Source organism: Lucilia sericata, unplaced genomic scaffold, assembly GCF_015586225.1.
Source record: "Lucilia sericata isolate MDLA Ls3-8-SP2 unplaced genomic scaffold, ASM1558622v1 Contig000000F_arrow, whole genome shotgun sequence".
NCBI classification, from domain to species: Eukaryota; Metazoa; Arthropoda; class Insecta; order Diptera; family Calliphoridae; genus Lucilia; species Lucilia sericata.
The window spans coordinates 2979623-3007147 of NW_023994042.1; the positions used below are offsets into that span (position 1 = coordinate 2979623).

Sequence of the window (27525 nt, forward strand, 5' to 3'; positions counted from 1 at the left end):
TAAATTAATCATGTAAATGTGTGAAATGTCGTTTAAACTCACCCATAGCAATAGGTTGTGAATGACGAAATATTTCTTAACACTTAACAAAGTTTTAGATTTTGTAATTTTTGTTGCAAAATTCTTATTTATAAAAAAATTACAAAAACTTGATATTAAACATATAAAATACTCAAGTAAATCTTTATTGTTCCTTTATTTAGTCATGAAAATTCTTTATGAGGCTTCCAAGGCAACCTTAAGACAGCATTAATAAAAACACAAAAAAGAAAGAAGAAAAAAAAAACAATATTAAAGGATGTAAAAACTTATACGAAGGGCCACTTTAAACAATTGACATACATCGTGGCATGAACGTACGAAAAACCTAGTGCACCACCAAACAAAAAATATTGTTGTTTGGTATCAAAATCAACCTTATTCGGGGTTGTAAAAATACTTGCATTTATATTAGTATGTGTGTGTGGGGGTCTATACAACTACTACCATATCGTATCGCATACAAGTAAAGGTCCTTTTAAATATTCTTAACCCGGCAACCGGCAACTCTAAAACAAAAAAAAAAAAAATCAAAACAAAATAATAACAAACAAAAGCACGTGTTATTGACAAATATCGAATGTCACACTTTGTCTTGAACTCTCTCAATCTTTAGTTGTCCAATTCTCTCTGTTGCTATCATACGCTCATTTATTTGTGAATTCGAATAACCCTTATGTGTGGTGGGTGAGTGAATCTACCCTTACCATTAACTAAATTGGAGTTTGTGCACTCTAAGTCATATTCTAATTCGAATTTCCTGTGCGCAGGTCCTTGGTATATCGTACTTATAAGAAAAGTGAAGCATTTTTGGCTTACAGGACATTTTCAAGTTGGAATCTTGTTCAGTCTGGAGTTAAATTTTGAACTAAACGGAAGCAAAAAATAAGTAAAAATAAAAGTGAAAACAAGTTTAAATAAAAAAAATAAATATCTTCCCTTAACATAGTACACATACACACACACCCCTTAAATCATTCATACATACATATATGTGAAAATAAAATATATATATACCAGAATATAGTATATAGAAGGAAAAAATTCAAAAAGTGCTTTAAATAATATTAAATGTTTCAAAATCTTATTGCACCTTCTTCAAAGTGAATTATTTTTTTAATTTAAAATAAGTTTTTTAAAGTTTTTAACACATTTTTTAATAAGAAAATTAATAAACCAAAAATAAAAAAAGAAAATTTTGCAAAAAGAAAAAATATGACTAAGCAGTGACGACATACGCTTACACAATTTCTCTATACTATAGACAGTAGAAAAAAATTCTAAAACTAATATTTTCATAAGAAATTAAATAAATTTTATAAAAATGGTTACGGAAAATGGCACACAGGTAATAGTTTAATAAATTTATTCACAAAAACTTAATATTTTCGTTAAAAATCCTTGAAAAATGCACAATTTTATGTTTTTTCTATTGTCTGGCAGCCATGATGGCGTCCATTTTCATTTATCGATTTTTCATGTCTGCTACAAATTCAAATATTTAATTGCTGTTAATTTCTATAAAATATTAATAAATAATAGTAAATACGTTTAAAAAGATTTCAATTATAATAATTGAATAAGATTTAAGTATTTTTGTAGATTTATTAAAAATTTTAAAGAAAATTTAAAAATTGAAAATGGGTTGGGCAGTTGAAAAGGACCCACCCATTTTTTAACGACTACGAAAAATCAATACAAACTCCAAACAGCCAAATGCATTTTATATTTACATTTGAAATTCAACTTTAATTTTTTTGAAAAGTTTTTTTTTATAAATATTTAAATTTTACTACATTATGTTAAGTAGATCATATAGAATTTTTATTGTTTCATTAGGGTGTGGTTTTTGTGTGAATTATTTGAAATTTACATTTGCATGTTGCGTATCAAAACTCCAAGTTTTTTTCCACTCTTTGAGGTTGGTTGGCAAAGAATTAAGTTTAAGTAAAAAAAAAATTAGGTTACTAAAGGATGTGTCATACGTTTAGACACGAAATGTTGCATATTCAAGTGTCATTTGTTTCTCTTATTATTTTTTATTTTATTTTTAAGAATTGTTTTATTTTATGGCGTGCGTGTGTTTTTTTTTTCGTTCCTTTCACAATTTATCTATTTTTAAATGAAAGTAATGAGGACATTACATAATGTGTACAAGTATGACTCATTTCGTATATAAGAGTTATTGTTGTCATTTGGAAAGTTGTTGTGGCAAGAAGATTGGATTACGTGATTTCACCTTATCCACAGAACAAAAACTAAAACAACTACAAAAATATTATACAAAAATAATGCGTATTTCATGCATGTTTTTTTCTATTTGTTTCGGTGCGAGTCCTTCGAAGCCCTTAAACAAAGGAGTGAAGAAAAGAATAATTACAAAAGATTGTCCTTGAAATGAATATAATTCAAATATAATATACATTTCTATATATTTCCATTTTTTCTATTCAAACTGAATCCAATTGAAACTTGAGTACAACACAATAATAATTTTCTAAGTCATCTATATGTATGTTTGTTTGTAAATCATGTAAATAAAAGGATATATACATACATATTTGTTTATATGTATGTAATTAAAATGTATATAAAGAAGTTGAAAAAATTCTCATTGACATTCTATAGCTCTTTATTAACCTTTGACATTTATGTATGCATGATGTCATCTCCTTAATTGAAGTGAAATGAAAATAGAAATAGAAAATAGAAGAAAAATATATCACTCTTGATATTTCAAATCTCTTAATAAACTTTTCGGAGATTTATTTACTAGGATTAAGACATAAATTTTCTTCATTAAATATTGTTTAAATTTTATTAATTTTAAAATAAGAATCAACAACATTTTATTGTTTTCAAATCTTATACAATCTTATTGAAAATTGTAATAGTTTTCAAGCGTAAAACTTTGACTTGAGTTTCCTTGTTCCAGAAGAATGCTATTGAATTAAGGTGTAATCAAGTTGGAAACGAATAATTGAAATGAAATCCAAGCTTTCCAATTGTAGAACTGGAATTATAAGGATATTTTTATGAAAATTAGCATTTTTTTATTATACCCTACACCACCTACAGCCACCCCCCGAATAGGGCTTTTGGGTTCATAATGTTCTATTACGTCAACCAAAAATCGGCAAAACTTAGTTTTATAGAACGTTAAACGATACTACCGATTTTCGATTTTAACCCTAGCCGCCATACAAAGTCAAAATTCACTTATAAACACTAATAATACGATTAAATTCTACATAAATAACTTTGAAGCAGACGTAAATTCCTCTACCAAAATTTATAAGAATAGGCTCATATTTACCCCTATTCCCCTATGAGCGCTCTTGTAGAAAAAATCTCTTTTTTTTTGTCAACAATAAGTATTCCGGAATTAAGGTAAAAAACAAATTAAATGCTTTATTATTTAAAAAATAATCCACATTTTAAATATACTGACTGGTGTAGGGTATCATATGGTCGGTCATGCCCGACTATATATTCATATACACTGATACATTTGATCGGATATTTGAACTGATAATTTTAAACTAAATTTTCTCTTCTAAATAATACAAATAGCCATTTGTGCAAACGTTCAAAAGCCTCGCAAACTGTGCATTTTTTATTTTACATTGAATTTGTCACAAAACGTATGGAATTTCACTTACACAACACTGATGCATTTGATCGACTGTTTCAACTGATCATTTTAAACTAAATTTATCTTCTAAATAATACAGATAGCTATTTGTGCAAATGTGCAAGTTTGCGCACGTGTTTCATGAATTCCCTTAATGTTCTTAAATTAAAATTGAAAATTATCTGTCCATCTGTCCATAATTGTTTAAATAAATTTTCTAAAGACCCCCGATATATTTAGGATCCAAATCTGTATCAGACAAGCATTCGAGAAGTTTACTGTTTCTAATTAGCTAAATCGGTACATAAATAACTGGAATATGAGCAAAAATCCGATATAACTTCTGAAAATTTCGTAAACGATTCGAATTTTCATGCATGCAAACAACAACAACATACAGCTTTTTATGCTATATTTTGTTCTTGTACTTAATTTGCTTGTTTATTCTTTTGTTATTGCCAAAGTCAGAGATGGAAAATTGTGCAAGGATGAGAAAAAAATCATAAAAATTTACATTCATTTTAAGAAACTAAAAAATTAAATTGAAGAATTTTTTTTAATTTTTAAAGTATTAAATTTGTTTAAAACACACTATGGTGAAGGGTATTTAAGACACGGCACATTTGGCGAATTTGTGCAGAACTCCTACTTGTTTTTATTTAAATTTAAAATTTTATTAAAATAAACCCAGTAGTATCTAAATTTTTGTCTAGAATTCTCTTAATTACCGTTAATTTTATAACGGTTGCTGATAATCAATATATTTATGACTATTTTAACTGTATTCACTTCTATGTGGTCTAGGAGAAATCATGCACCGATTTTGTCAAATTGTCAATGCCAAACAGTGCTTGTTTATGTCCTATCTTGTTTATATTAAGACAAACGGAAGGATATTGGTTAGGTGTTTTAGAATCTAATAGGGACACATATAGATATTTTGTGGCTTCGCGACCAATATCTTTTTAAACGGTTATACAAATTTAGGTATCTTTAGAAATAAAGTATTTTTATTAATTAAAGAATAATAAAACAAGTAAAAAAGTATAGTCGGGTGTGGCCGACCACCAGTTATGAGTATATCAAAAATGTGTATTATTTTTAATAATAAAGCATTTATTTTGAATTTTTCCTTAATTTCGATATATTTTTGAAGAAAAAATGTTTCTCTGATGAAGGCTATATATGGGGGCTAGGCTCAATTATGAACCGATCCCGGATTTTGTTGACATTAAGGGCCGCTCATTACGAAATTTTGCAATATGCTTGTATAAAACGTAGTTGTGACTATTTTTGTAGGGATATTAGTACATTTGTCATAATTATGAGCTTCAAATAATAATTTAGGGGGTCCGGTCCTTGGTTCGTCCTTGGGTCAAAAGTAATGAGTGTACCAAATTTCTGTAGTTTGATTACAAGGTTTATATGGACAGACAGATGGACGGTCGGACATAACTAAATCGACTTAACAACATGAACACAAATCCAATATAGGTACCCTCCCCACTAAAGTGGTGTAGGGTATAAAAAGTAAAGATTGACACTCTAATGTACATATACCATTAGGAAGTTTATGTATTTATGCTATGTTCATTAATTTATATATAAATGAGTATATAGCATATATTCTTAAACTACATACATACTTATGTACTTGTTTATACATACAATAAATTTCTGCTACTATTTGCATCGTTTTTTTTTCTTGATGTGTGTGTGTTTTTCTAATTTGTTATTTTTTCTAAGAAAAGCAATTCAAAAAAGTCTGTCTGTCTTATGTCTGGTTACTCATATGTATTTCTTATTGTTTGCCAATTCGTTTTCAAGATTTTCGAAAAACGAAATATGCTTCAGTTAAATGAGAATAAAACTCTCTGTATATTTTGTTTTCTTGCTCTCTTTCGAAATAATGACGCCATCATTTTCATTTCAAGTTTCGAAAAATAAACAAATCAAAAATGTAAACAAACGCCTGCGCACCAGCTGCTACCGGAAGCGGAAGCATATGGTATTTTAGTAAACATTCATTTTAATATTCATAATTGTAACATTTTAATTGTTTGATACTTTTTTGTACTTAAGTTGGACGGTTGGTGGTAATTAATTGGGTGGTGATTTGCTTTTCTTTTGGTTTTGAAAGCGTTTAAGAGTTGAATAACACCTGTCTTTCTTTCATTACAGACACATATTTAATTTACATACATATGTATGTATGTATATTTAAATAAATATGTATGTGTACTACAAATGTATATCCATATGTGTTTAAAAATAGAACGAAATCATGTGTTTTTCTTTGAAAGAGTTTTTAATGCCTAAAGGTGTTTAATTTTCTTTAAAGAGTGAAAGAAAAATAAACTTTATTGTTTTGTAAACTTTCTAAGGATGACATTTTTTGGTTCCGCATTTACTTGCTAAATTGTTGCTTTTATGCATATAAGCTTTATACATTTTTATTTTTAAATGGAATTGTTCATAACTACTGTATTAGTAATAGTTCCACACAGCCTATTAATTTTGAACAATTGAAAAAAATAATATTTCTTTTGAAAAAAGATACATTTTTGCTAGATGTTTTTTAATGACAAAACATACGTATTATTACTTTGGAATAAAAATATGACGCAGGTTCAAAGAACCTTTTAAATGATCCCCTTATGTTAAAAAGATTACGTGGGTTGCTCGCTAGCTAGCGAGTTCACTCGGAGGCCTTGTGGCCCCTTATAATTACCATTCCCTTATGTTGAGAGTTTATACATAAAGGAGAATGGATTCCCTCTCTAATTTCGTTGACTATGTGCTCCCTGCGGTCCCCATGAGAACCAGTCGGTATTTCCAATAAAACCAATCAAGTATGCTAGTGACGCATCTCTGAGATAGTCCAGATCATGCAAAAGAGCTCTACCAAGATAAAGTAGTTTGTGCTCTTGTAAGGCTGACCAGTCACATAGAACATGTTGTACCAATTCCTCTTCTTCCTCATCCAAACAACGTCTTCAGTAGCTATAGCGTGGGTAGCCCATACGTTCCGACAGTGCCCAGTAATTATACCCGTGGAAGCCTAATCGAGTTCTTACTAAATGATAAGAGAGTCCTAGTTCCATCCTTTGTCTCAGTGTGCCAGAGCAGTCTCGATATTCTGCAAGTGGTGATATTTTCAAAGCCCAGTCATCTATCTATTTTGATTGGGTCACCAGGGGAGTTAAGTCTAGGGACGATACTAACTAAGTAGTAAAATTTAGAACAATCTTTAAAATCAGATTACAAACACAAAATTGTGATAGTTTTAAATTTTGTTCATACCCGAAGAGATTTTCTGATTTCACACATCGTTTTATATTGTTTATTAAATTTACTTTTCAGTCCATGCTTTGTTCTTGTCCTTTGCCGAAGGACAGACATTTTGTTCTATTTTTCAAATTTGTTTCATTCCCTGGATCCTTTCCTTTAGGCTGGGAATAAAAATACAACTCAAATTAAAGTTTAATTAAAGAAATATAATCTACTTCTCATTCCTATATATAGACCCAATTTTTAAGCTGATATTCATAATATGTTTTAATTTCTTATCATTATAGGGCGATGGTAATACATCGTTTCTGCGAGCAGCCAGAGCTGGAAATCTAGATAAAGTATTGGAACACTTGAAAAATAACATTGACATAAATACCAGCAATGCTGTAAGTTGCTAAAATAAACACATATACTAAATCCTTTTGTTTTGCCTATTTATATTATTTCTGTTTCCTTTTCAGAATGGATTAAATGCCCTGCATTTAGCTTCCAAAGATGGACACATTCATGTTGTGTCGGAGCTGCTGCGACGAGGTGCAATTGTTGATAGTGCTACTAAGAAAGGTAACACAGCGTTGCATATTGCCTCATTGGCTGGTCAGGAGGAAGTTGTTAAAATGCTTTTACAACATGGAGCTTCCGTAAATGTACAATCTCAGAATGGTTTCACACCATTGTATATGGCAGCTCAGGAAAATCACGATTCTGTGGTCAAGTTGTTATTGTCCAATGGAGCCAATCAAAGTTTGGCCACAGAGGATGGCTTTACACCACTGGCAGTTGCTATGCAACAGGGTCACGATAAGGTTGTGGCAGTTTTACTCGAAAGCGATACACGCGGTAAGGTGAGGTTGCCGGCCCTGCATATTGCTGCTAAAAAGGATGACGTTAAGGCAGCTACACTGCTTTTGGACGTAAGTTTAAATAATTTTACCTTAATGGTATATTTTAATAAAATATTCTCTCAATGTTTTCATTTACAGAACGATCACAATCCAGATGTCACTTCAAAATCTGGCTTTACACCTTTGCACATCGCCTCGCACTATGGCAACCAAGCTATAGCTAATTTATTAATACAAAAGGGTGCCGATGTAAACTTCTCGGCTAAGCACAATATCAGTCCTCTTCACGTGGCTGCTAAATGGGGCAAAACCAATATGGTTTCCTTGCTATTGGAAAAAGGAGCAAACATCGAAGCTAAAACCCGTGATGGACTTACACCTTTACACTGCGCAGCACGTTCGGGTCACGAACAGGTTGTAGACATGTTATTGGAACGAGGTGCACCAATTAGTGCTAAGACTAAGAATGGCTTAGCTCCTCTACATATGGCGGCCCAGGGTGAACATGTAGATGCTGCCCGCATTTTACTCTATCACCGTGCTCCAGTTGATGAAGTCACCGTCGATTATTTGACCGCACTCCATGTGGCTGCACATTGTGGTCATGTGCGTGTCGCTAAGCTCCTATTGGATCGCAATGCGGATGCCAATGCCAGAGCCTTAAATGGATTTACCCCTCTGCATATTGCTTGTAAAAAGAATCGTATTAAGGTTGTTGAATTATTGTTGCGCCATGGCGCCAGTATTAGTGCAACCACTGAGAGTGGTTTGACACCACTACATGTGGCTGCTTTTATGGGTTGCATGAATATTGTTATCTATTTGCTGCAACATGATGCTAGTCCCGATGTACCCACTGTACGTGGTGAAACACCATTGCATTTAGCCGCAAGAGCCAATCAGGTATGTTTGCATTCATATTGGAAATAGTTGTGAAGTTTGACTAAGGTCAAATATCTTTACTTTTGTTCTTCTAGACTGATATAATTCGCATTTTGTTGCGCAATGGTGCCCAGGTAGATGCTCGTGCTCGAGAGCAACAAACTCCATTGCATATTGCTTCACGTTTGGGTAACGTGGACATTGTTATGTTGCTCTTGCAGCACGGTGCTCAAGTTGATGCCACCACTAAGGACATGTACACAGCTTTACACATCGCTGCCAAGGAGGGTCAAGATGAGGTAAAACAATTAATTGCCAAAAAGATACTGGATCACATTGATACTGTATATTTAATGCAATTATTTTGGATACGTCATCAAGAATATTTCATTTGAACATTTTAAGTTTTTTATCGATTATGTTTAATTATTTTTATGTTGTTTTTATTACACTTTATTTATTAATTTGTTGTTTTAATTTGCAAACTGTATGTATACTATACTGTAGTACGAACGATCTAAAATATATTCTTTTAATTTTATTGTAATTTAATATTATTTTTTTTTTTAATTTGTAGTGTTATCTGAATACCTTCTTTATAATTTATTACATATATTTTTTGTTTCTGTTAATTTATTTTTTACATAAAATGTAATGAAATTGATTATTTATTTGTAAAATAAAATCAATATTTTATTCCCATGGATTTTTTCAGTTTATTAATTTTATTTATGTTATTATTTACTATTAGGTTTCTTTAAAAATTATATTTGTTAAACGCTTTTTTGTATATTATTTATTATTTGGATTATTTTGATTTAATATTGAAGGTGATAAGCACCTAAAAAGAGGTTCGAGATAAACGTAATCGGTGGGACTGCAAAAAGTATTCCCTTGTATATATTTATCTATTTGGCATAATTAGTGATATTATTAATTAATTTTTAAATTACACCCTCAAAGTATGCTATTTCAAATTATGTTCATTGAAACAAACAAAATATAGTTCTTTTTTTCGCGGCCCGAATACGCTAAAGAAGAAACAAGACCAGATTCTTAGGATCAGTTCTCTTTTCAGTGATTTTTGTTAACAATTGTGAACATTGGGAACACAGAGAGAAACAGTTAAATATTTAGATGTGTATGTCTCTATACATATCGAAATTTATTGCGGGCTAAAATCAATACACAGGCTATAATCGTACATACTAGCCCGCAATTAGTCCAATTTCAACTAGTGTAAAACCAAAGAACAAAAAATTCTATAGAATCCCAACAAGGTTCCACAAAATGGTTTTCTGAAGTAGTGGCAACAGCACTAAAAGTTGTTAGAATTCCCGGTTTTTTAATTCAATTTAAATTTACTGTCCATGTTTTTATTTCACTAATAGTTTCATTAATGAATTTATTTTCATTTAATTGTTTTCTTTTTTTTTAATTTCATTGTAAGAATGAAATATTCATTAATTTTATGATTGAGGATGATGTAAGTAAACAATTTTAATTGAAAAAATTTTAGGTGGCTGCTGTTCTAATCGAAAATGGTGCCGCCTTAGATGCTGCTACCAAAAAAGGTTTTACTCCCCTACATTTAACTGCTAAATATGGACACATCAAAGTGGCTCAACTACTGCTGCAAAAGGAAGCTGACGTCGATGCTCAAGGCAAAAACGGTGTCACTCCCTTGCATGTAGCTTGCCATTATGACAACCAGAATGTTGCTCTTCTACTGCTGGAGAAGGGCGCCAGTCCACATGCTACAGCAAAGAATGGTCACACACCACTTCACATTGCGGCTCGCAAAAATCAAATGGACATTGCTACAACTCTCTTAGAGTATGGAGCACAAGCAAATGCTGAGAGCAAGGCTGGTTTTACTCCTCTGCACTTAAGCTGCCAAGAGGGTCATAGTGAAATTTCAAACTTATTAATAGAACACAAGGCAGGTGTAAATCATCCGGCCAAGAATGGCTTGACACCAATGCATCTGTGTGCCCAGGAGGATAATGTTAATGTTGCTGAAATATTGCAACGCAATGGAGCCAATATTGATATGGCCACGAAGGCTGGCTATACACCTCTTCATGTGGCCGCTCATTTTGGTCAAGCAAATATGGTGCGTTTCTTGTTGCAGCATGGCGCCAATGTTGATGCTGCTACATCGATTGGCTATACACCGCTACATCAAAGTGCCCAGCAGGGTCATTGTCACATTGTAAAACTCTTGCTTGAACACAATGCAAATGCCAATGCTCAGACTACAAGTGGCCAGACACCGTTGGATATTGCTCGTAAATTGGGCTATATCAGTGTATTGGATTCACTCAAATCGATAACTGACGAACCAGAAGGTTCCACTCAACTGCATTCGGATGAAAAATATCGTGTCGTTGCCCCAGAGGCCATGCACGAATCTTTTATGTCGGATTCGGAAGAAGAAGGAGGTACGTACTATTTGCTTAAAAATTTATCTCACACACATCGAGTTAACTTTGTTCTTTAGATATTAGAAGAATGAATTTTGCACAACAACAACAAATCATTATGTTTAAGTTACATACATACATATTTATTTAGATTTCTTTTATTTTCTTAATTTGGCTCAGAATCTATAGTTTTTTTCGTACAGTAATTTATACAAAAACAACGTAAATATAATTTCATACTCTGCCTATATTCATGCTACACTGTTTTATATAAAATCATTATAATTTAAGAATTTTACATAAATACTATTCAACACTCAGGTGTTTGAATTTGAAAACACTTGTGAGCCATTATTTTTTAAAGGATCAATTATATTTATTTACTTTGGTTCTATTATGTTTGTATATGTGTGTGTATATGATTTTGTTTGTTGCTCTCAATTGAATTTCCATTGTGTCATTTAGGTGACACAAATGATTGGGATCCATGTTTGGGCTTAAAAAGTGACCGACAGAACAATGATAGCCATGTTTATCTGCCTTATTATCGCGGCGAATCATTATTTTTATCCTGTAAGTTAATGGGGTCCTTAATCGTTTCCTTTTCTTATATAAAACACATACATACATATACATTTGTACATAACAATGTTAAATTGTTTGAATGGAATATACGTATATACATACAGCTTTAATCGGATCAATGAATCAATTACAACAAATTTTATATAGTTAGGATCATGATATAAGGTTAGGATCTTTGATTTCGTTAGACATTTTAATCAATGAAAGAAATGTTTTTTTTTTTCTTCTATTTATGTAAGTGGAGATGACTTTAGCACGTCATTCTAAAATTCTCCGATCCGAAATATCGAAAATATTGCTCGGGGACCGATCTCTTAATGTATGTATATATGTACATATGTTTGTACATTCTGGTCCATGCAACATTCGATAATATTCTTGGTGTTGAGCTGGTAAACAGTTTTGAACCGAAATTCCTATATACCATCTAGTGGAGAGGAGCTAATTTTTTGATTTCTTGGGACTCTCTCTTTTATGGGGACCTTTAAAGATCAAAATTGTATATATTGAAATTAATCAAGTACATAGACATTTGGTCAAAATATTGTCTGAATACGTTGACTCCCAGTATTTCATTAATTTCTTGAACTAAAAATGAGGCACTTTAAATTTTATGATTTTACTGATATTACAATTGACCGATTCTGTATGAGTATTTTTGGCATTTAAACATATTTAACATATTATGTACATAATTTATATATAAATACATGTATAAATGTATGTAAATGTAGATGTACATGTAAATGTTTTCCTTTCTAATCAAAATATATTTACTTATGTATGTACATTAGGGTATGACTTTTTGATTTTTTTTTTGCAAATATACAATTATATATCCCCTAGTCAAATAGGCCATACAAAATATTAACAAACACAATCTTAGTTTTTCGTTGTTGTCAACAAAGTTTCAGCACCAAATGAGTTGTAATTTCTTCTCTAGTTTTTATTATATCTCCGATACTTATGGACCGATTTTATTGGTTTTAAATAGCAAAATTCTTAAAGGCATATCTAATCGAATAGTATGCCTTAAAAACTGATTTTAATAAACAGCCGAACAGACATTAGGTGCGGAATTTTTTTTACCAAAATGACCTCGAATAAGATTTTTATTATTAATTTAATATTGGCTTTAAGGTGTTGATTTTTTGTAAAAAATGGCCATTACCCTAATGTACATACATATAAATAAATGTTGTCTATTGTACATAGTATTTTTTAATTATACATACACAAATACATACATAATCACATACATTTATATACAGTTGGGTGTTTTTTTAAACAGAATTTCAAGGAGTGCGTAAATTTGAATTAAATCTGTTTTCGGGTCATAATATTTAATAAGGCCTTATTTTCTACAGTCCCGTATTTCTTGAAAAACAATTAAAAAGTACCCTAATATATATGTAGATACATGTATGTGTTCAGTTACTGATGGATGAAAAAGTCTCGCGTTTCAAAATAAATATTTTTCTGAGGAACGATACCTATATATATATATATATATGTATGCCTCCGGTTATCATTCTAGCATGTTAGACCGCGAGTCGTGGGTTCGATTCTCACCAGAGATACGGGTAAAGGAGCGCTCGACAGGCCCGATGGAGGCCTAGATGTATTTCTTATGATTTGATGTAAAATACATCCTGTACCCCGTTTCTGTAATTCTTTCATCGAGAAAATCTGTCGAAAAATTCATGACCATCTTGTGTAAAACAGGGTGAATACAAGAAATTTAAAATTTTCTTATTAAATTTTAATGAGTACAGTTTAAAAATAATCAGAGTCACACAGTTAAAAACTGGAAGACTATTATATTTTAAGTTTTTTCTCGATTCGAGAAAATTACAGAAACGAGGAACTGCTTTCAAACTAACTAACTAACCTGGATATAGGTTAGTTAGTTAATAATAATAAAACTATTCAATTCTTAAGAAATACATACATATGTATTAGGGTGATCGACTCGATTTTTCAGCCGGTTTTAAAACCGGTTTTTTCTGCTTTACCAGTGTCGGTTTTTTCTAAATGTTGATTTTTCGAATATCGAATAACCCGGTTTTTTCACTTTTTAAAACCCGGTTTCGAATACTTTGTATTCAAAGATTATTTAAATGAAATTTTGAAGTAAATAATACAGCCCGTTTAAATGTTAAAAATATTCGAGTCCAGGAACTAGGATATATTTTTCTAAAGCACCATTGGTTAAACTTTTTTGATTTTCCTAATTAATTAAAAAATTTTATTTGTAAAATTGATAACTATTTAAAAAAATTTTATTAATCTTAAGATTATATTCCAACTACAATAATTAATTTACCGCTGAAATATTATGGAAGTGTTGGAATGCCTATGAAAATTTCCTAAAAGGGCTTTAGAATATATTACATAGTACCTTATGTTTAATTACATAGTACCTTATGTTTAATTACATAGTACCTTATGTTTAATTACATAGTACCTTATGTTTAACAGAAGTGTCCACTTTTTTCCTATTTTTTTTATATTAAAGAAATAATGTAAATCAGACGACTAGATCTAAAGTTATAATCTGTTAAACTGTTAAAAATCATTTTGGGCCATGTTTTATTAATCAAATTTAAACATAAACATTAGTTTCTTCAAATTAACATATATTTTTTTATTTATTATGAAAAACCGGTTAACCGGTTTTTTCTGAATTTGAAAAATATCAACCGGTTTTTTTGAAATGTCAACTATTCGAACTATTCGAAAACCGGTTTTTGGAAAATGTCGAATAATCGATCACCCTAATATGTATACAGATATACATACATATATTTTAATGATATTCATATGTATTTATTTGCTTTAATATCACTTCTTGTTACGAGTTAAAAATCATTATATTGTCAATAAATATTACACTAGCAAAAAACTTGATATCTGAAAAAAAAAAAAAAACACATCAGAGGCTATGAATTTTGGAGTAGAAAGTGATATTTTAAGAATGGGTATATGTATTTTGTTCGGAGTTATAATTTCAACATCAGTTACCAATAATTCGAAATGTCAAATCATTTTTAAACTTATGAGTCCAGAGACCTTTTTAATCCATGTAAATATGATGCTTTAATATATAATTTTATACATTTTCTTTTTGTTTATAATAAAATTGTAAATAATGTAATTTCTCTTTGTTATTTAAAAATAATTGGCTCAATTTTGTGTTTTATCAAAATCAAATTACTTAGTTATTGTTTCTTTTAAATTCTTGCCCCGTATACATACTAAATCTAATAACTAAATCGGCATTTTTAATTGCTTTGCTGCAACGAAAATTATTAGTCATTAGTCCATGAAAAAACAAAAACAAATTATATGAAATTCAAATGAGGGGAAGCCTGGAAGGGGTGCATTCTTTTAGAAAGCTGGAATAATAAACCATAATACTATAGTGGAATGAGTTTGTCATAGTTTTTTTTGAAAATACACGAAGGACTGGTTAATCTCAGTGTCAAAACCTTTTTAAGTTCAGAAACATGGGTACCAAGTTAGTCCCATATGCTGATGATGTAGAGCTCTTTATAAAAAAAATATCTACCAACGATAATTAATCTTAACGGTCAAGGGGTCAACCCATCTATAGGTCGATAGCGGTGGAACTGGGTCGCTCATTCTCCGATGATCTTGCTGATTGCCTTGAGTGAGATCAAAATTTGCAATCGCTGGTAGAGAACTGAGGCCTCTTAAAAAAATACTTTTTATTTTTCTAGTATTCAGTACATTAATACTCATCGATTAAGATGTATTCCTCTATGAGATTCTTAAAAGTGCAGTTCCTCGGGACAATCTAATGTACACATTTATATGAATTTCAGGACTTGAGGTCATTTGGGGGAATAAAATTGCAAACAGTAAGTTCTTGTATAAAACTGTTTCTAGAAAATACCTATATTCCTCTGGCCACGCAATAAAATAAAATTTACAAATTATAAAGGAAAAGTTGTCTACTATTACCACTTGTAGTATATCCAAAATGTTCTGGGTTTGTCCTTCACGGAAAAGGATTTTGACAGAAATTCGTTAAAACTACTTATAAGACACATGATCGGACGCATGTCAGTTCATATGGGGTACTCACGTAACACTTATTGCCAAAATTTTTTAGACGAAAATTTAGTAGATATCTTCGTACAGTCATCTTTCGTAATCTGGACTAACTCATGGTATGTTTCACTAACGAATCTAATCAAATTTGTTCGAAGTACTGAATGAAACCCAACCGATGAAAGAATCCTTTTTAAGCTATAGTATTGCAGAGCATAAAAACTACCCATTACCAAATAATGTTTCAAACACAGCATGATTATTAATTACATTAATTTCTTCACTATATTCATTCAAAACTATTAAAAATTATTAAAAATGCATGTGTAAATAAATTACAAAAATTTAATTAAAAACCGTTATTATTATGAACTTATAGAAAATTACATATGAAAAATATATCTATATGTAGATAAACAGAGAGTGAGATACAAATTTAATTCATTTATCATTCTTGTATGTATTTTCAAAATCACTGCACTAACCATCATCTTGCCTGCTCGCTCTCTTCAATTGTATTGGAATGAATATGAATTATTTGCTAAAACCAAAAAAAAAAAAACAAATATCACCAATGACACAAACGCTGAAATAAAATGCTACTCGTACAACTATTGAAAATCATCAGGCGAAGATAATATGCTTTCCGATCAACCTTATCGATATCTGACAGTTGATGAAATGAAATCCTTAGGAGATGATTCTCTGCCGATCGATGTGACACGCGATGAACGTGTCGATTCTAATCGTATGGCACAAAGTGCTGAATATGGTGCCGGCTTACAGCAACAACAACCGATTGTCGAAGAAGCTATTAGTCCACATAAGGTTCAGACCTATAATGCCGCATCTGGTAAATCCATGGTCGATGGTATTTATATGGCCAATGGTCTTAGCGAAGATGATCACCAACATGTTGGGTAAGTTTTGTTGTTGAAATCATAGAGGACTTGTTTTTATATACCTTTTTTTAAATTTTATCTATCCTTTTTAAAACATTAACAGCCGCAAACTGCAGTGGAAGAGGTAAGTTAAGGAAGGATAATTTTACTGAAGGGCAAATATTTAATAATAAATGTTTCTTTGTTTGTAGTTTCTTGGTTTCTTTCCTGGTAGATGCTCGCGGAGGAGCTATGCGCGGTTGCCGCCACAGTGGAGTTCGCATGATTATACCATCACGTTCTACTTGCCAGCCCACTCGTGTCACTTGCCGCTATGTCAAACCTCAGCGCACCATGCATCCTCCTCAATTAATGGAGGGTGAAGCATTGGCTAGCCGTGTTTTAGAACTTGGTCCAGTCTCCACTAAGTTTATCGGTCCTGTCATCATGGAAGTACCCCATTTTGCTTCATTACGTGGTAAAGAACGCGAAATTATAATACTGCGTTCCGATAATGGTGAAACTTGGCGGGAGCATACTATTGATAATTCCGAAGAGATAATACATGATGTTCTGCAACAATGTTTTGAGCCTGAAGGTAAATAGAAACAAATGTTTAAAGGAAAAACTATTGAAACACTTTTATACATAATTTGTATTTTTATTTTAACTTGCAGAAATCGCTCAATTGGAAGAGCAAGCTGGAAATCATGTCTGTCGTTTTGTTACATATGATTTTCCACAATATTTCGCTGTGGTAACTCGTATACGTCAGGAGGTACATGCAATTGGCCCCGAGGGTGGCATGGTATCCAGTACAGTAGTGCCACAAGTTCAGGCCGTATTTCCACAAGGTGCTCTAACCAAGAAGATAAAAGTTGGCTTACAGGTAAATCTATTTAAACCACGCAAAGGTGTTGCGCCAGAAAAACTACGTAAAATAAGTGTTAATCATGTACCAAAGAAGAAGCGCTTCTCGCTAATTTGGTAAACGATTTTAAGGCAATTAATATATATCATCTAAACACACACTATAAAGCCTCTTTAGTTGAGGTGAAACATTACATAAGATTTTATCAAAAATACCAATCTATATGGTTTCTTTGAACTTGACTTTATTATTTTACCAATAAATACAGATACGATGCTATATCACGTATAATTTTCATATGATACTACTTACAACTTTTAATGCACTCTATTGCTTAATCTTCCTCTTCCTTAATCTTCCATTAATAAGTATTTGAACATTTGCAAAAATAATTACATAACAATTTGGATTTTCAATAAAAACTAACAAATTATGTTTCCTTTATATATTTTGCTATTTAAAAAATTTTATTTAATTATTCATAAATATTGTTATTAATAATCTAAAAAGAAATGCAGATTTTGGAGACGTGTTAGCAATTTTTAACTGGCTTAAACAATTTAAATTACAACAAATATTTTTACAAAATTTTAGAGATTAAGGGACTTATTCATAAACTTTTATCAAAGGTTTATAAATCAAATTTTCATACAAAATTTGTACTATAAACCTTTGATAAATGTTTATGAAGGCAGTAAAATCCATTTCTTAATTAAGAAGCGATTTAAACATATTTTTACTGTAGTTTCAAAATTCTAAATTTTTTCTAAATTTGAATTAATAGGTTTGGAAACTAAATTTACCTTTTAATATTTGCTTATAGAACTGCGATCATTATTATTGATTGTATGATTTAAATATAAAATATTTCAATTATATATAAACTTTTTTTAGATTTTAAAATTTAGGCAAAGTACCTGAATAAAAAAACTAGTTGCTCAATATTTCATAAGATATTTAAAATTAAATAAAATTGCTTTCAAATGCAAAATTTATTGTAAATACAATTTATAAGGATTAAGCCAGTTAAATATCAACCTCGATTCCGTTACATATACATACATTAGACCGATTCGTTGCTAAATTTAGAAAACCTTATAAAGTTTCATAAATAAATAGACATAAATAATAATGAAACCATCTATTTTAAAAAGTTTTGAAATAATAACACGTTATAGTATTGAAAAATTTAGATTCAGGTCCATTTAGGTAAATTTATTCTCTGTTCAATTCTATGGAATGTTTAAATATTTCTAAATAATTAATTGAATTATAAAAATTTTCAATTATTCCTATGGAACGTAGAACTCCTTCTGAAATATTAATTTTTTCAAACATTCAATTTGAAATAAATTAAATACATTTTATATTTTTCCAAATTCAATTCATAAGGTCTTCTTTCATTCAATTTGTATCAGAATTAAGAAATAATAATGAATATTAAAAAAAAAAAAACAACTTTTTTTGTAATATTTACAAAAATTTCGTGCATAATACGAAATATTATTTAATCAAAACCTTTTATAATTTTACAAAAGTAATATCTTTTGAATTAATCTTGAAAAATAGTACATTCAAAAATTTCGAAAGTAATTACAAATGAAAGTGAATTAATTCTCAAAAGAATTGACGATGTCAGAAAATAGTAGAAATTTTTGTAAGAAACCATTTTTTTAAGATTTTAATAAATATAAATCATAAGATAATGACGGTCTAATTTATGTATAAACTTAAAATTGAATATTTCTCCTTTAGAAGTTTGTTTTAAAGTTATAGTTTGCTTTTTCAAATCCGAACAGAAAATCATTATTTTTTCTATTATTAACAGAAACAAAAGTTTTACAAAGTTGCCATATTTTTTTCTTTTAAAATAAAAAATACAAATTAAGCACAAAATATGCACAGAAATTTGCTTAAATTACTTACATATAAACATTCTTTAATATCAAAGATATAAAATACAATAAAAAAAATTTTGAATTTATTAAAAATTAAATATAAATTTAAATGATAAATAACAAAATATGTAGATGATCTGGGATCATTGATGCAAACAAAACAATATTCTTATAAACGAGTAAAACATTTTGCAAGATGTTTAAATTATTTGATTATACTAATACTAAATAAGAGTTTATTATTACAATATAATGGTAGAACTTTTTCATTAAAAAGATCAAATATTTTTAAAAGTAGAAGAAAAAACAGTAGAATCTTGATTTCAAAATGCTTAATTATTTAAAAAGACATATCCATAACAATTTAAAAGACCTTTAAGCGAAAGGTGGCAGATCAGTGGTTTCTTTATTATGCGTTTATTTATTATTTATTTCATTTTAATATTTACCCCTATAATTTAAATATTCAGAAAGAAATTATATTAGTTCGACAATTAGCTACTGAATCAATGATCACTTTTGTCATTTTCGATTGTAGTTTTGTGGAAGCGTTTTTTAATCGAAATTTATTCAAAGAAACGTTTTTAGAACCAGTTTTTTAATCGATGATTATACCCTACACCACCATTTTAGGAAGGGTATTATCAGTTTGTGTTGATCAGGGTTGTGGGTAATAACTACATTTTCAATTACAATTACATTTGAAGTAATTGAAGCTTTACCAATTACAATTACTTGTAATTGTAATTGAAGTTTTTCCAATTATAATTATTTGTAGTGTGCAATTACAAGTAATTTTAATTGGAAACTTCAATTACAAATCATTGTAATTGGTCAATTACACATTAGAAGTATTTGTAATTGGAAAAATTCCAATTATTTGTAATTGGTTATTGCTCAATTACACAATACAAGTAATTACCCCCCATGCCTGGTGTTGATGTTTGTAACGCATAAAAATATTGGTTCTACACCACCAACACTTCCTGAGTCGATTAAGACATGTCCTCTGTCAGTCTTAAAACCCTTGAGCGCAAAGTACTGGCCGTAATTTCCTAGACATTTTGATGAAATTTGGACCATACATGTTTTTCGGACCTAGAACAAAAATGGTTGAAATGGGTCCATTATTGCACCTAACCCCTACAACTTGATTTTCCTATTTGGACTTTTTAGCTCATAACTACTACAAAGTAACTAGTATCTCTTCAGAAATAAATAACAGTGACGATTTTTGTAATGATCGGCCCTCAATTGACCATAGTCCCCATACAAACTCCACTTTAGAAAATGCCTTAATTGTCCTTAATTGATTTATAACCATTACAATCGCGATGAAATTCAGCTAAACTAATTAAACTGAAGTTCTCCTCCAAATTTTCTAAGGATCTGCCCATATTTGATCCCAACACCCATATAAAGCCTCTTTTGGTCAATAAAATGCTTAAAACTAAAGAACTGGTTCCAACACAAAACTTTAGTAGTACTTCAGAACCACAACATTGTTTCGCATATCAAACATCAGAAATAATTGTGACAACATTAGTTCCAAAATTGCTTTTTAAGATCTCAAATTGAACGGTTCTGTTATATAGAGTTATAACCAAAACTAGGCCAGTTGAGTTTTAATGATGAAAACATTTTACTCGGATCATTTCAGTTCAAAAACCTTGCTTGACAACTCGATTTTCTAAAACCATTCTTAATCTTTAAAGCATTTCCCGAGGAAACTTTTTTAATTCTTTTTATACCTACTTTATGGAGTATCCATGTGAAATGGATAGGGCCGATTTAAAATTTTCAAATACTATATAAAGTTATAAGCGATCTGGTTTGTTCTAAAATGTAAAAATTCCATCATTCAGAAGTCGACATATTAAAATATTTATTTTATGCTTTGCAATTAAAAAACATTTACATTTGAATAAAGTTTTTAGTTTTTTTGTAAAATTCGAGATTCTACTGTTTACAAAAGGAGTAAAGTTTCTCTCGACTTTAGAGCTCTTTCTCAGTACATTAGTATACTACTCACTATCTAAATATATAATTTGATAAATTTTGAATTAACTTTATAACTTATTTATTATTACTTATAACAAATACATATAAACCAACATATTAATTGATTAATAATATTATTACTACATGATTGAAATATTATAAAAAAGAGATATAATTAAATTCTTATTTATTCGTCACTAATAATTGATTTATTATAAAATAAAAACAAATAACATATATATAGAGTATAAACAATATAAAAAAACATAATATTACCCAATAAATTTAGTTAAAACAAAAACTTTATGTGTTCTAAAATGTTTTAATTCTAATATTTCTAATTTTTTGTTAATTGTTGTTGTTATTTTTATGGTTGTCTGTCGGTAAATGTGCAACGCAATTAAATATTTAATTGAATAATTAATAACAACAATATTTATTTGACATAAATTAGAAATGGATTGATTACTTTTTCGTTTGTTATTTTCTGAGTAGACGTTTTAAAATGACGTTTAAGCAATTGGGTCTTGTGGAAACTTAAGTGCCTCTTTCTGTCTCTCTTTCTCTCATTTTGAAAGCTTAATACAAAAAACAAAAAAAATGATTTTTCAACGGCCCTTTTTTTTAAATAAATCAATCATTTATTCATTTGTTCATAGATTCATGTCCATTTATTCATAAAATACATAAAAATAAACATAATAACATTCATACTTGTACATGAGAATTCATAATTAATTTTGTTTAGTTCTTATTAATTTCTAATTGATTTGAGTTGATTTTATGTTATTTTCATTTTCATCGTGTGTGTGTGTTTTTTTTTAAATTTATTTTGCCATAATTATTATTGTTATTGTTGCAAAGACTTTTTGTTTGCTGTTATACTTAAGTTATTATAGTTAAATAATTGATTTTATTTTTCAAGTAGTTAAAGTTTTTTTAATAACTAAATTTATTGGGAAATAAATGGGCTGGAACATTTTATAAGAAGAACGTTTATAAAATATGTTCTAATAATTATAAAAATTATCAGCGTTAATGTTAAATGAAAACAAAAAATAAATAAATTATTAAACATTTTAAACAAAAATTTAATAAATTAAACAAATAAAAGATAAATGTTCACCATTTAATCCCTTTGCAAACAAATCCTTCCCTTGAGAATGAAAACTACAACGGTCGGAGAATATTTTTATTTTTTTCTAAAGGGTTGTATTCTGTAACCCATTTAAGTTCTTTTCAAGCATATTTTAATAAATAAACTAATTAAATAAATTATATTTAACTAAAACCAATTATTTGTAAGTTAGCTTTTAGTGAAAAAAATATAATTGTTTGTAAAAAGTAATAATGAAATACGAGAAAATGTTTATCAGAGGAAAGCTTTTTTGGTGCAAAACTTTTTTTGTAGAAAAATCTAGTTTAACAATTTTCTTTTATATTTTTGTTGTTGTTCCTAATTTGTTTTCTTTATAATTTATTAAGACGAAAAAAAAAAAGAAAAAAACAAAATGTATATAATGAATAATAGTTGTTATTATAATTTAAGTGGCCATTCTGAAAAATAATGAAAGAAAAATCATTTTGTTTACTGTATTTAAGCTACAAATCATATTGTTTTGTTTCCGTTTCCGTTTAGGCACAACCGGTCGATCCAGATCTAACTGCTAAACTTTTAGGACGTGGTGTTGCAGTATCACCTATCGTTACTGTTGAACCACGTCGTCGTAAATTCCACAAGGCCATAACATTGAGTATGCCCGCCCCTAAGGCTCACAGTCAGGGCATGATAAATCAATACTCGGGCAATACTCCCACCCTGCGTTTACTCTGTTCCATAACCGGTAAGTACTATTAGTTGCCTACTTTTGTTGCTGTTGTCGTTGATTGTTGTTTTTTTGTATTACTTTTGTGTTTTTTAATTTATTTATTTAATTTTTTTATTTAATTTCTTTTTTAAGTTGTATTGTTTTTTATTTATATTTGGTTCTATCATTTTGTAATTTCTTAAATATTTAAATGAGTTGTTTAATTCTTCGAAATGATCTGCTAAAAAGATTAGTTGTACTTGATAAAATTATATTAAGAAAATTTTAATGTTTAAGCTAAAGTTAGGATTATAATTTTTTATTTACAAAAAAACAAAAAATTCTTTGTTTAGTTTCTTATTAATATTTTATTTTTTTTTTAATATTTTATTTTTGTTTTAAGTGGGTGTTATTTTGTTTTCTTTTATTTTAAGTTCGTTTTTGTTTGTAAATTAATTAAGTTGTTTTGTTTTATTCTTTTCTCAATATATACTACATTATACTACTATTTATACTTGGTCTACTACTACTTACTATACTACTACTACTTACTAATACTACTACTATTTACTACCACATAATTAAATAGTTTCTTTTTTTTTTGTTGTTACAAACAAAATAGATAAACAAAATCATAGTTTAATAATTGAAGATCAATCGGTCGGTATTAGTGATTGTTAGTATTTGATTTGTTAAACTACCTACATACAACATACATACATACAAACATATGTACTTAGTAAATAGTCATACAAATTTCTATCTACTTAAAAAATCAACAATAGAAAACTTCACTTTTATGAATAAAAAATTCAATATCATTTTACTTTTCAAATAATTTTATGTAAATTTTACTCAAATCAATTAATATTCAACTATTAAATTATTCCATTTTAAATGTTTACATACAAAATATATTGTATTTATACATATTTTTTATGTTGGTTGACTAAATATAATACTTTTAGAATAGTTCAATGCAAGAAACTTTTAAAATCTCATTTATTATAAATAGATTTACAAACTAATCGTACATAACCATATCCTCATTCCCATCTATTCATTACAATCATCTTTCATTATATTTATTAATATACATATATATTTATTTTCAAAAAAGTTTCAAAACATTCATATAAACAAATTAAAAATTAAACGATTTATAACATCGTATCGTAAAATACATATTAATTTAGTTTTGCTTCGAGGTTCTTTCATACTTCCTAATATACTAACTCTGAAAACGAAAGCATGTCACTTGCAAACATTATTGGAGTACTTAATCCTACTAGTGGTCCTATGTAAAGCAACCATGGATTATTTTAAATTTATGAAAAAGAAACAGAGGGAATAAATATAAACGCCTGGTACCAAATTGACGCAAAATTTTTCAATAACATCTATTGTCGAGTATATACATACATACAACAACAACATGTAATGTTGACCACGCACCGATGTCAACATTGCAACAATTCGTTCTCGCAATCTACGTTGCTTGGTCAACATATGAAAATTTTGATGTCAATTTGGTACCAGGCGTTTATATTTTTTCCCCTCTGTATAGGACTATGTTGTGAATACTAAAGTGGATCATGTACTCTAATAGTTTTTGTAAGGGAATACTTGGTGTTCACCTAGGACATCTCAATGTTAAATGATGCAGTTTTTGTTTCATATACATATTTGGGATAGTTTATGACTAGTCCTAGATCTTTATGGAACAGACCTAGTTTTTACATTACATGAATAAATACTTTTTAATTCATTTAACTAATAAAAGATTTCATATCAAGTGACCCAACTTTGGAAACCGATGTCTTCCGGAATGAAATTTGAATTTTTAGATTAGATTCAATTTTAAACAAGATAGGTCAAGAACTCTCTTGGATCAAACATTTGACATCCTGATCGGAAGACATCGGTTTCAAAAGTTGGGTCATTCGACATGGAACCCCCATTAATTAACTAAATTAAAAGTAATTGTTCATGCCCTTGTAAAAACTATTTCTATGCTATATGTCAGAAAAATGCACAGAAAATGTCTTACAATTGTGTAAACTTACAATTTTTATCTGGCATTAATGTCAGAGCCAACAACCGGGTAAACGTAAGACATACATATAGTACCTAATATCTTGTCGATAGTCGAACTACTATTTTGAAGGAAAAACAATCAAACATCGATTTTGTAAATGTCGAAACAGTACGGAAAGAGACGCTATTAAAAATAATTTTAATAAAATTAAAAAATTTACAATGCTAGAAAATTGTTAAAAACCTGGACAAACCCCCCAGACAACTTAAGCTTGAATATTAATATTTAAATTATTTTAAAATCGATTAATCAACCTCTTTTTTCACATATTGATCGGTATTTGACATATTTTTAAAAAATTCTACTAAAGTGGAAGTAAGTGTAATAAAACTTTGAATTATTTACAACTACTTACATACATACATAAACACATACATACAATACATATGTAATAAAGACATTTTATTATAATTTTCCGAAATTCAAGGAATGTGGATCTGAGTAGAAATTCACTTAACATGAAACTGAATCGGTGAAAATGTTGGCTAAATATTAAAACGTTACGTTTTACAGTACGTTTTGGACCAAAATATTCTAATATAAATTTTAGTCTATATAGAATAATACAATATTTATTATATATTTTAAAGATGGGAATGGATACGAGTTACAGAATTTCATAACAAAGCACTTACAATATAAATTTCTTTATCACATCAGATTTTCGATATATCTTTGCCTTACGTTTATAATAGCGTACAGTCCTTTGTTTATACAATTTGTTATGTCGTCTGAAAGACCTATCTATTGGTTTCAATATACATAGATTAAAACAACTACGAATTCAAAATATAGATTTTTGTCATAATTTAGGAAAAAAGTTTAAACGAACGATATTTCAGTAAATTGAAAAACTGGGACCTATAAATTTGCCTAAAATAAACAAAAATCGCATTTATTTCAAATATTAGATTAGGTTAGTTTGATATTAGGATATATACTACATCAAATTCGTAGAAATACACCTAGGACACTATCGGGTCAGTTGTGCGCTCCGTTTTATGGAAAATGTTTGTTGGTATGAACAAAAACCTTATGTAGTGATTAAAGAATATATTTATCGTCCTATATTCAGAAACTCTTAAAAATTTTCCAATCAGTGTTCGTGAGGAATTTTATATCCCGAATAATATCACTCCCAAGATATTTGGATCTAATTTCGACGAAAGCCGGACAATGACACAGAAAGTGCTCCAGAGTTTCACTATCCTATGCTCTACATTCTTTTGACTTCGCAACTTTTGTATAGTTGTGCCCGTAATCCTGACAGTCCACTCAAAATATGTACCATCATACTAATCTCAGACTTGCTCATTTCGAGCAGTCTTCTCGTCCTGCTCTCGTCAAGGTCATCCCATTGGATCTGTGTGGTTCTACCCTCCGTTTCATTATTCCAAGAGGCCTTATGGGATTCTCTCGCCCATATATTTAATTCATCCCTCATTCAAATTAACTCGAGTTCTCTTCCCTTTAAGCAAGTAAATTCGCTCTTTCGTTTCCGACTACACCCGAGTGGCCTGGTACCCATATGATGCAAAGCCCTCCTCTTTGATAGTATTCGATTAAAGCTTTCTTACAATTCAACACGGTCTTATATTTAACTTTATCACCTGATATCGTCTTATTTGCCTTCTGGCTGTCGTTAAATATATTGACCCCTGCGCCATGTTTATTCTAATACAATTTACGCATTCCGATATTGCTTGTAAGCTAGTGTTATGTTTATATATTTCTATTACTTCGTCTTCAATATAGAATCCCAGGCCTGTTTGTCCCCCAGTTTGACCATGACATTCTATCAGTGTTTCAAATTTCTCGACATATTCTGTGACTGGTATGCTATCGGGCACTTCCAAGGTTTGTGTATAACCTTCCAATATGTCCAGCATATATTGATGACGTGTTCTATAACCGTCTTTGGTCAGTTTGCCTAAAATTAAGAGGCGTTCGGCAGTAAGTGCCGCCTTATTTCTTAAATATATTTCAATGGGTGGAATATTTAACAGCACTTGCAGAACATTGGTTGATGTAGTGCTCATGGAAATATTTATACCCAAGCAGCATGTTTGTTGAACTGCCTGTAGTAGTTTAATATTGCACTTTTTGTCCAAAGTAGTCTAATCACGCTTTTATAAAGCCAATGTGTCGCAGTAGGACTAAGGCCCCATTTCGGGCACATGGTTCTC

General features: G+C 29.6%; 2 protein-coding genes across 2 annotated transcripts in view; both read left to right on the top strand.

The window, feature by feature from the left end:
* Positions 1–870: 870 nt before the first annotated feature.
* Positions 871–20227, top strand: LOC119607447 (ankyrin-3). Its single transcript, XM_037961388.1, has 10 exons — positions 871–1387; positions 7252–7353; positions 7429–7881; positions 7951–8715; positions 8790–8993; positions 10214–11138; positions 16411–16702; positions 16788–16808; positions 16876–17261; positions 17341–20227. Exons 1-10 carry the CDS (start codon positions 1364–1366, stop codon positions 17652–17654), a joined length of 3486 nt encoding a protein of 1161 aa, XP_037817316.1. The 5' UTR covers positions 871–1363; the 3' UTR covers positions 17655–20227.
* A 207-nt stretch (positions 20228–20434) lies between these two features.
* The window catches only part of LOC119602741 (titin-like), a 48641-nt gene continuing 41550 nt past the window's right edge, over positions 20435–27525 (top strand). The window contains exons 1-2 of the mRNA XM_037954462.1: positions 20435–20479; positions 23073–23277. Coding sequence (XP_037810390.1) covers positions 20435–20479; positions 23073–23277 — 250 coding nt within the window. The remainder of the gene's footprint in view (positions 20480–23072; positions 23278–27525) is intronic.

Bases quoted from the DNA above. Each gene is read 5' to 3' on its own strand.
- LOC119607447 (XM_037961388.1), top strand. From the start codon at position 1,364: ATGGTTACGGAAAATGGCACACAG. The intron at 8,994-10,213 runs GTAAAACAATTA...AAAAAATTTTAG, and splicing joins CCAAGGAGGGTCAAGATGAG to GTGGCTGCTGTTCTAATCGA. The intron at 17,262-17,340 runs GTAAATAGAAAC...TTTAACTTGCAG, and splicing joins ACAATGTTTTGAGCCTGAAG to AAATCGCTCAATTGGAAGAG.